The 11,274-nt window shown below is 40.1% G+C and overlaps 1 protein-coding gene across 1 annotated transcript in view; it reads right to left on the reverse strand.

The window, feature by feature from the left end:
- Exoc5 (exocyst complex component 5) overlaps positions 1-11,207 on the reverse strand; it is a 55,720-nt gene extending 44,513 nt beyond the window's left edge. Inside the window, exon 1 of the mRNA XM_041633971.1 lies at positions 10,910-11,207. Within this exon, the coding sequence (XP_041489905.1) occupies positions 10,910-10,936 (27 nt within the window). The 5' untranslated portion in view covers positions 10,937-11,207. The remainder of the gene's footprint in view (positions 1-10,909) is intronic.
- Positions 11,208-11,274: the final 67 nt, after the last annotated feature.

An 11,274-nucleotide genomic window follows, 5' to 3' on the forward strand; every position in this document is an offset into this window, starting at 1 on the left:
ATAATGCATGAGATCATTAGGAAGGAGGAAGGCATGACAATTTTGGGGGAAAAGAGCAGGAAAAAGATCCTATAGAATAGACAAAATGAGACACCAATGAAGGAGAAAAATTGAGAGAACAATCAATATTGTAAAAACAAAACAAGTTTTATCTTGTGAAACAAATTATTGCTAATGTTTTTTTTTTTAAAAAAGCTTTTATTAATAACTATGGGTACAAGTTTTTGGGTTTTCTTTTTTTTTTTAGTTTTTCCGAGACAGGGTTTCTCTGTAGCTTTGGAGCCTGTCCTGGCACTAGCTCTTGTAGACCAGGCTGGCCTCGAACTCACAGAGATCCACCTGCCTCTGCCTCCCGAGTGCTGGGATTAAAGGCGTGCGCCACCACCGCCCGGCCTTGGTTTTTTTTTTTTTAATAAAAATTTCTGTTTATAATCCAAACAAATCTCAATCCCATTTTCTAATACATAACCTTCCTGTAATGGCATTTACCTTAAGAAAAAAATAAATTAACCAGTGCCCTGGCTTTTAAGTAGCTATGTCCTTCCAAAAGGCTTCTCACTTTAAAAACAAACGTCACAGAAACAAACTTTTAGTAATTTTATAAGTGTAGCACGAATAATAAAAACTCAGAGGCAAATATTGGGGTTCAACCTTAAGATCAGAGAAGCAAAGCAGCCAAACCAATAGAGAGCCCTTACCTCTTTGAAATCTTCAGACTGAAAGAGAGCGAGTTCCTGTCTCATCCCACTTTATAGTTCTCTTTAGTGCTGGCGTGCACCACCTCAGCCTGGCTCTATGGCTAACTAGTGCTGCTTCTGGGATTAAAGGGATGTGCCACCACTGCCTGACCTGTATGGCTAACTAATGTGTCTGTTTGGCATTCTGATTTCTGATCTGTAGGCAAGCTTTATTTATTAAAATACAAATGATATATCACTGCACTTCACCCTTTTGGTCTAAAATTTAAAAAGGCTATAATTAATATAAGAAAAACTTCATACAACGAGTATAATAACTATATATAATATATACAAGCAATAAGTATATCAACAATGTCAATTTGCATTTGGCAAATTCAGAGAAAATACTCCATATCTATCCTGTCTTGGTGAGTCCAAAGCCTTTTACCTACTTTGCTTTCTATCATAACTTGCTTTCTGCATCTGGTGAACTATAACTATCTAGTCTTCAACTCCCTCAGAGACCCAAAACTGAAATAATATTGAGTATAAGCAGGAAGTGTAAGCAAATGACTTCCAAAAAATGTGAGAAATGACAGAAACAGCTGGCTGCTTGAACAGTCATTCCTCTGCAATTGGGACCTAGCGACTGTGGGCATCAACCTTTGGCCTACAGGCTTAGCACATTTGGCAGACTTTTCTGTGAAGAATATCCTGAAGAACTGTCCTACCTTGTCTGGACAATGTTTGGCAGACACTCTCTTTTGTGTCCTGCTTGTACAATTAGGACAGCATATGGTCAGTAATCGAGGCAAGGACATTTTCATGCCCCATGGCTTATTTTTGACACAAAGAAAGTAAACTCAATGTATCCTGTTTACTGCTGATGTGAATCTTTATAAGAAATCCATGAAGGTTTCTTTTGAGCCCTTTATGACTTTAGTAAATTATTCAATCTTCTTTCCTGGTGTAGGAGGTTCTTCTGTATTTGTGTTGCTTTCATTGGTTATTAAAGAAACTGCCTTGGCCTAGTTGGTAGGGCGGAACTCAGGTAGACAGGGAAGACAGAACAGAAATCTGGAAGAAAGAAAGCAGAGACAGGTAGACGCCATGAATCTCCGGCCTGAGACGTTCGTAGGTTAGAATCTTGCTGGTAAGCCACAGTCACATGATGATACACAGATTGAATAGAAATGGGTTAATCAAGATGTGAGAGTTAGCCAATAAGAGGCTAGAGCTAATGGGCCAGGCAGTAATTTAATTAATACAATATCTGTGTGATTATTTCGGGTATAAGTTAGTTGGGCGGGATGGAACAAGGGGCCCCACTCCCCACACTACACTTTCCTACTTCTTCAATTCTGTTCCAAGCATTCAAAACTGCTGTACAGCATAAAGCTAGGATGTGACCACCATACAGAGATTGCCTTTCTATAGTAGCATAATTTCCTTCTCCAAGAATTTGATCTTGGGAGAATTTCCATACCTCTAGTTTTACTGCATTGCTCAACAGTCTTAGCCTCTTCTCTAAACCAGGTACTCCACTGTCATTGTGAACCAGGCTCTAAAACAGCTTTAACCAACTCTATCTAGTCTTTAGGAATAATTCTAATATAAACTGACCACAAATTTAACATTTGTTTCACAAAAGCGAATGCATGCCATATGAAACTATTGTTTCCTTGAATTTCCTTAAATCTAACATTGGCACAGGCCATTCATTTCTTCGTACTCTATCATTTGGCAATTCGTCTAAGTTTACTGGATATATTTAAGGCTAGTTGTTTGAAAACCTAAATTGTTCCTCTCTATTCTTATAATGCAGAACTGAAATTGGTTCTTTATTAAATTCCTGTCTGGATTTGAATATCTCTGTGATCTGTTTTATTAAGTTTTTCTAAGGCCTTTATCTTAGCACTCAGATTAACCAACTTTTTTAGTGATACAGCAAAAATGATAATGTTGAAAATGATTACAATTGACAATACATAAATCTCATCTAAATTAATTATCCTCTCATTTAATAATTCTATTTTCTTTTTCCTTTTTTTTTTCTTTTTTTGGTTTTTTCAAGACAGAGTTTCTCTGTACCTTTGGAGCCTGTCCTGGAACTAGCTCCTGTAGACCAGGCTGGCCTCAAACTCACAGAAATCCACCTGCCTCTGCCTCCCAAGCTTTGGGATTAAAGGCATGTGCCACCACCGCCTGGCTCTAATCATTCTATTTTCTTTCTTTCTTTTTTTTTTTTAAATATTTATTTATTATTTATACAATAGTCTATTTGTGTGTATGCCGAAGGCCAGAAGAGGGCGCCAGACCTTATTACAGATGGTTGTGAGCCACCATGTGGTTGCTGGGAATTGAACTCAGGACCTTTGGAAGAGCAGGCAATGCTCTTAACCACTGAGCCATCTCTCCAGCCCCCTTTCTTTCTTTTTTTAAAGATTTATTTATTTACTTTTTAGGTATACAGTGCTCTGTCTGTATGTATGTTTGCAGGCCAGAAGAGGGCACCAGTTCTCATTACAGATGGCTGTGAGCCACCATGTGGTTGCAGGGAATTGAACTCAGGACCTCTGGAAGGGCAGTCAGTGCCCTTAACCTCTGATCCATTTCTCCAGCCCCCCTTTTTTTAAGTAATTTATTTATTATTTTATTTTTTTAATCATTCTATTTTCAAACTGTCCAGTGTTTCCAAATTTTTAATGTGAGAAAAACTCTCTCTTTGAACTAATTCCTCCTTTTAAGAATTCCGAATTGTCTTACCAAATCTGCAGACGATGTTGATGAAGATGTGAGGCTTATTGCTGCTAACTAGAACAGTGAAAGCCTGTCTGGATTTCAAGGTAACTACCTAGTTTGGCCTGAGAAGGGAAGGGAGTTCAGGGAGCCCACCAAGAGAGAAAAAAAAAATTTAGTCAGAAGTGCAGTGACTCCAGTTGTGTCTAGCTCCAGCCTAAGCTGGTGGTTGTAAAGCCACAGGCAAATGATTTTTTCATGATTTCGTATCCCAAACATTGGGCACCAAAAGCAGCATGAATAATAAAAACTCAGAGATGGATATTGGGGTTGAATCTGAGGATCAGAAAAGCAAAGCAGAGTCACTGGAGAGCTCTTACCACTATGAAACCTTCAGCCTGAAAGAGCATGAGTTCCTGTCTCATCTCTATTCCTCTCTAGTGTTGGGATTAAAGACATGCACCACCACAGCACTACCACAGCCCAGCCTCTATGGCTAACTAGTGTGACTTCTGGGATTAGAGGTGTGTGCCATCACTGCCTGGCCTGTTTGGCTGACTAGTGTGGCTGTTTTGCGTTCTGATTTTCAGGCAAACTTTATTTATTAAAATACAAATAAAATATCACTACACATAAACCTAGTAACAACTTCTCAGTCCATCTTTTGCTTTGCTAGAGTATTTATTTATTTATTTTTCTGGGTTTTTTTGCCCCCCTCCCCCCAGGAAGGATGTCACTGTGTAGCCCTGACTGTCCTGGAACTCATTTCATGGACCAGGCTGACCTTGAACTCACAGAGACCCATCTGCCTCTGCCTCCTCAGTGCTGTGATCAAAGGTGTGAGTCATCACACCGATCTTAGAGCAATTTTTTCAATCCTCAAATCTGCACAAAAGTCAAAGAACTATTACTAAAATGCTATCACGTCATATTTAACTCTACATCATAGGCCACTGTATAAATTGGTTTCACATTTTCTAAACACTAGCAATTAAAGACAAAGCATGGAGAAATCACTTGGAAACTATTCCTTTTAATCAAGAATAAAAATCTCCATTGAAACAAAACCAATCAACTTTAATTTTCCACTATCAATACACTACTACACTCAAAATAGATCAACATAATGAGTCAGAACTACCCACAAACTAAAAGAAACTAGAGTAATTCCCCCACAAGCTAGGTTAAAGAACAGAATTTCAGAGTCAAGTACTTCTGTATTGCCTTAGGCCAACAAAACCACAAGTTCAACTGTTACCTACAGTGTGTTTTTCTATTTATGATGTTTATATCTGTCGCAGAAACCTTTTATTCAGAATTTCCATAAGCAATCTCAATTGAGGTCACATTCATGTGTCTGTTTTAAAGCTCACCTTGAGCCACCTTATCCTGATTTGTTTCCCAAAACCAACAGCAACACTCCCATCAGCCTGTCAGCCTACTCCACACTCATGCTACTCCAGCTATCTAATCTGGAGTTATGTAATTTATTCTACAGAATGCCTTTCCCCCCCTATTAACACAACTTCCTATGGCTTGGATATGCTTCCCAAAACTTAATCCCTGATGAAGCAGTGTTGCAGGACAGGGTACAACAGAAAGTGTTTAGATAATGAAGACTACCTTCATCAACAGACTCATTCCAGTTATAAAGAAGCTTGAGAATATAAGTTCATTAACCAAACATTATGTGCTTACTCCAGTCTCTCTCCTGACTCCTGCCCTTACGAAATGCCAACACCTTGATGTTTCAATTCCAAGCACTGAGAAAAGTGAGTTTCTTTTCAAAATTACTCAAGTTTGCTAAAGCAGTAGCAACAACAATGAACCAAAAAACAAACAAATAAAACCAAGCAAACAAAAAGGAGCAAGACACTAAAGCCTAGCTCAAATCTCTGAAGGTTTCCATTTCTTCCCCACATAAGCGCCTCCACTTTTCCGTCTTAAACCCCTACAAACCATAAAAGTTCAAATGTCAATGCAAAGCAATTTGTTGTCATTTGTTCCTGTTCAGCTTTTGTTCATTTACAAACATTAATGCAGGGATCCAAACATGTTAGATAGCACTCTCCACAGAGCGTACTATCAGTCCTCCAGCAACACCTTATTACATTGTCCAGGCTGGACCTGGACTCACTATTGTCCAGCCAGACACTGAATTCTGAATCTTCCTGCCTCAGACTCAAGTAGCTGGATCATAGTCTTATGACACCAGCACAGTCTTACTTACTGTTTCATAACAATTTTTTCTAACTTACTCTCTTCTCCTTATTTTAACTGAGAGCAAAGGCAAGCTCTGTCACATGCTGTTTTTCCTGTCCATCTGTAGTCAATGGAACAATGCTGAACAAGCCAAAATGCTGGCTAGCTAGGGATATGTGCAAACCCTCTTTAAAGGCTCTTGAAACTCACACCTCATACATGCAAACCCAAACTATTAGTTCATGAACCAGAAGAAACTGGCATTACATGGCGCTACCAATAAAAGGTATATTAGAAATATGAGCCTAATACAATAACACTGAAAGAAAATGATTTTGCCCTCCTTTTTGATCCATTGGATTTGTTAATGATATCTTATATATTTACTATAAATTAATAAACTCTATTTATTGATTATTGGTTATCTGAAAAGCACTATAAAATCCTTCTTCCAAGGCTACCATGATAGATCTCCAATTAATCTGGAAAGGTAGAAAAATAAAGCACATTAAGATACTAAATCAAGACAAACTTTAAAAGTTTTCTAGAAACTACCAATACAATCTTGAAGGAGGTACCACTGCTTAAAAAAACTCAAACAATGTTAGTTAAAACTGTATCATTTTTTAGGTTATATTAAGTAAAATCTCTCTTCCATTAAAGAATATGCTTTATTTCTGAAAAATAGCTCATGTTTTAGGTTCCAAAGGAAAAGTAACAGAATTTAATGGTATCTTTTATATGACTTAACAGAATCACAAAATTAGATTTAAAATTTTTAAAATAGGAATGGTCTTTAAATATCACCCTCTCAACTCTTTCATCTCATCTCATTTACTTATTTTATTTCAGTTCCAAGAATGAGGATAACAAAAAAGAAAGCTCAAAGGTTTGTTTTAATTTTTCAGTTGGATCAAGCTGAAATTACTGAGTTTAAAACATTTTAATCTTAGAGGAAATTTTTGGCTTTCTGAGTCCCTTAGTCTGGGTATCTGCTGCCATGTGTGTGTTTCCTCACCCCTGGTAAATCCCTTTCTTCAAAATTCCAGATGCATGACAAAGCACAGACCCCAAAGGATGAGCATGAGTCACACTTTAGGGTGACAGACCTTGGTACAGACACCATGGTTAACACAACTTTCCAGTCACTTTTGTACTCTCTCCCTGTAGTCGGCTATGACTCTCTCTAGTGTGACTATCTGAAAGGCTTTTCTCCCTGATGGAGGCTCAATTTTGTTTTTTTTTTTTCAGGGGGAGGGGGCAACTTGCCATATAGCCCAAGCTGACTTCAAACTCAACATTCTGCCTGCTCTGCAAACCAACACCATAATCACAAGTATATACACTACCATGCCAGGTCCCTCCTGCCCCACTAATCTACTTAAATTCAAAGAGGCTGTCATTCTCTAAGAAGTTTATCAAATTTAAGGTAATTTCCAAAATAAGCTTCAACAATGAGAAAACTGCAGTACAAAGAACATAGGTAGCCTGCTCAAATCGTCCAACTAATGAGATGTACAGTTGATAGACGTCATCCATCTAGGTCCAATTATATTATTATCCATATAATCATTTCTAAAGTGCTAAAACTTCTTGTGACTTCCTTCTAAGTTACTTACTCATATATATTTACAATTAATAGTGATTGCCTTCTGATATCTTCATAGGATACTTTGAAAAAGCCCTTTTTGTTGTTTTGGTTTTATTTCTGGCTTTTTGAAACAGGGTCTCGCTCTGTAGCCAAGTTACTTGAACTGATTCTCCTGCCCACCTCCTGACTGTTGGGATTACAGGTATGGACTACAAAATCCTGCTTTAATCTATACTTTTTTTTCCCTTTTTGCAACGCTAGAGGTTGAAAACAACACACAGTACTGTATGCTAGTCAGGCATTCAGCATGTCCTTAGCCATCTTTCTACTTATTTTGAGATAAGAATCTAAATTGCCCCAAGCTCATCTTGAACTAGCAATCCTCTTGCAGTGGTCTCTAGAGTAGCTGGGGTTATAGACCAGTACTACTAGATCCAGCCTAACATACTTAAAAATGCATTTTTCTCTCCTTAATATATACTTAAAGTTAATATATCTTTTTCTCCCTGAAAGGGTTCTACCAGTTTTCTTTGCAGAGGTTAACAAATTTAATCACCTACCTTCACAACTTCACACACACATGAATTAACTTCTTAGTAACCAAATTCTTTTTGTTGTTTTTCAAAATGTCTCCCCAAATTCTCTGATTTTTCTGTTCCCATTAAACTAGTTTAAGATTTTTACATCTAGGCTAATGAATCAGCAACAGACAATTCTGGAAGAATTAACAAATGACAGGAAGAGATGTCAATGACAATGACAGTCTGTAATCCCCACTGAAAACCATTCTTCACACTAACATGTGAGTCTTATGACTCACTTAAACCTACTAGGGAAAAGTCCTCAGTTACTTCAAGCACGATCTACAAAAGCTGTCTCAAAACTTCCGCAAACTCCTATCATCCAAGACTTGCCATAAGCCACCACTCCCCACACACACAAACACACACACACACACACACACACACACACACAAGCATGCACACGTGTCTCCTTTATATTGAGTTACCTTCTGTCACTGCCTTAGAATTCCTTCCTCCTGCTTGAAGTTTCTACTCTTCTATCAATACCTAACTTACGATATTACATGAAACCTTTTTTAATTATCCAGGAAAGAGGTGTCTGCCCTTACTCTGCACCGGGTTTATCAGTTATCCCATCTATAATTTTACTTTGTGATCTTTTAAACCCAATGTCTGGAATGTCAGCTGCATCAATGCACGAATGCATTTTCTGTGGCACGTCCGAGGAGACATGCAGTGTTCTTAAGTTTAGCACTTTATCTTGAAGTTGATGGGTACTCAAAAATATTTCCTGAATGAATAACTGACTCTAGTTTTTAATAATGAACTCTCCTATAAAATGTAAGCTGCCCAGAGAAATGGGAAGAATATGTTAGAACGACAGGGGAGACGTTCACTAAAGGAATAATAAAGTATTTTCAGTAGAAGAAGTAAAAGAGCAATGTCTGAAGCAACAGAAAAGGAATTTACCATTCAAGCTATTTTTTGATATGCTGAATATAGCATTAACCCACATCACTGAGGAATCTCAGTTCGGATAGGCCATCCTGAGTTTATTACTGAGAAACACCACATATGGATTCTTTCAGAAAGACCTCTCAACAAGAAATCAAACTAAGAAGGGTATTCTGGGAAACTTCCAGCACATTATTGCAACCACTGAGTCATCTATTAATAAATCATTCTGTCAACTGAGGAAAGATCTTACAGTTCGATTTTATTGTCAGAAGTTGTCTGTTAAAAAAGATGAGTCACCAAACCAATAATAAGATTTTACAAGAAGCCGAGTTAACAATGAAATTTCATGGGTTCAAAGCTCTACTTTGTTTCCATTAAATTTTTCTAATGTGGAAAATGAAAGTACAATTTTATTTAGTAGTACATGAAAACCAGGATGCATAAAAATAAAATATCCTTGACTACATCCTGCCTTGTTTCCCCCCAGCTCTCCAGCTGTGGCTTAGACTAGGAGATCTGCAACCTATAGTGACGGCAGAAGCTGCAGAAATGGCAGCAAAGACTGGGGGCCGTTTTCTTTCTCCCCTTTCTAGAGCAAAGAAGTCAACTTTTCACTTGGGGAATGAAGACTTACTCATGAGCAGAGTCCTTACAGGGTTAGAATCACAGCAATTCAGGAAAAGGCAAATAGACTTCTTAATTATACATAACTGATAATATTTAATTGTAGCTATTACTATGGTTTTAATTTTGATGAAATAAGATACATATGATGGGGGGGTCACTTCAGTTATAAGACCTATCGATATGCTTAAGTTTGTCCTAAGAACCTTCTGGTGACTACCTAATCAATCAGTTACTACAGAACTGGTCTAAGTTAAACAACTTTAACAACTCTCCACTAAATGGCAAGACCTAAAGAACAAACACACATTTCTTCACCCCCTTTTCTTCATCCCTGGGAAAGAGAACACCTTTTCAAGTAAGTTACTGGACTCATCTGGTCATACATTTAAAGGAAATAGAGCATGATCCAAGACAAAACTGTTAGCATCAAAGAGAACTCACTGTAGCAGTAGGGTAATGGGATGGTTTTCTGTTAATTAGTGACTAGTGAAACCCATTATTTAAATATCTCAAAGCCTGTAAAGATGTAAAAATTGAAACAAGGAACTTCAGAATTACCTAGTATTTTGATCAAGGATACACAGTAAAAGTTCAGAGAACTAAGACGGTTTCCTTGGCCCAGTGTAAATAAACAGATGGCAGAATTTTATGATTAGAGACGCTAATATTGTGCATCTCCAGATACTACACCTGAGAAAAAGCAATAATTCTTCTTAAGTTTAATTATAACCCTCCACTCAAATCACTTTCGTTATAACTTACAATTTAAGCATGCTATTTCACTGAACAAATGCGATGTCTGTGCTAGGCAGAACTGCAAGCCAAGGTGCAGTAACAAAAAAAGTAACAGTGAAAAAAGTTGAGTTTGTTATGGAATCCACGGCATTTAAACTTCAAACCACAATCCACGCTGAAGCTCAAACCGAGAGGACCCGATTTTCACCCGTGGTGACATTCTTACTGGAACCGCAGTGTGCTTTACAACTACACTTCTGTTGATAGGAAGGAAGCCCGGCAGAGCCTTCATTTTTCCTCTTATCTCTACTTCTATTTTTTTTCACATAAGGAAATATTGTTGCATTGTTTTGTCACCCATTCCATTATCTCAAACACCACAGCTTCTTACCACGAACACCACCAAATCCAAATTTCAATTTGAAGTATCCCAGACACTAAAGAAATACATCTGACCGCCCACAGCGCCTCGCACCTTAAGGATTCTCTAAGTAGAGCGGGGTGGTTCCACGGCTATTAAACGCCGTGAGCTGTGTCGCTTGCCCTAAGCCCACCGCTGAGGCTAAGCAGGCCTTTATTGTCCTAAAACCTCCTCCAGGCTTTCAGCCTGTACGGTAAGCCGGCAGGCTCCCGGTGCCACTTCCAGCCTGCCGGGCCGTCTACGGGGACCGGTCTCCGAGAGCCCCGGCTGCGTTGGCCCCCGGTGCCCCGCTCGGCGCGAGGATCCGCGCGGAGGATCCGGCTCGCCCAGCCTGAGCTCTCGCCGCCAGCACCTCGGCCCCGGCGACCCGAGCGAGGCCCGGCGTCCGTCCCCGCCCCTCCCCCGCCGCCGCCCGCCGAACCCCGGGACCCACCTCGAAGAGCTCGGCCGTCGTGGCCATGCCGGCCGGCTGAGAGGCTCGCCCCGCGCTCGAGGCCGTCTCCGCTTCACATGCTACGCCTCAGCGGCGCGGCTCGCACGTCCCAGCTCGGCCTCCCGCCTCCGGCCCCGGCTGCGGACGGCTGCGGACGGCCGCGGGCCGCCCGTGTCCTCACACAGCGCAGGCTGCGCGGGAGAGCGGCCATGAAGCGGAGCCGAAGACGCCTGTCAGCTGCCTCCCGGCGCCGCCCGCGCCGCTCCCATTGTCACCGCCTCGCACGCCGGAAGTGGCGCTGCGCGCGCCCGGCTGACTTGGCGGGGCGGGCGGGCTGCCGAGGCGCTGGTCTGCGAGCGGGCGAC

This window comes from Microtus oregoni, unplaced genomic scaffold, assembly GCF_018167655.1.
Source record: "Microtus oregoni isolate MIOR12 unplaced genomic scaffold, Mior012 000045F_ref0000178, whole genome shotgun sequence".
Classification (NCBI taxonomy): domain Eukaryota; kingdom Metazoa; phylum Chordata; class Mammalia; order Rodentia; family Cricetidae; genus Microtus; species Microtus oregoni.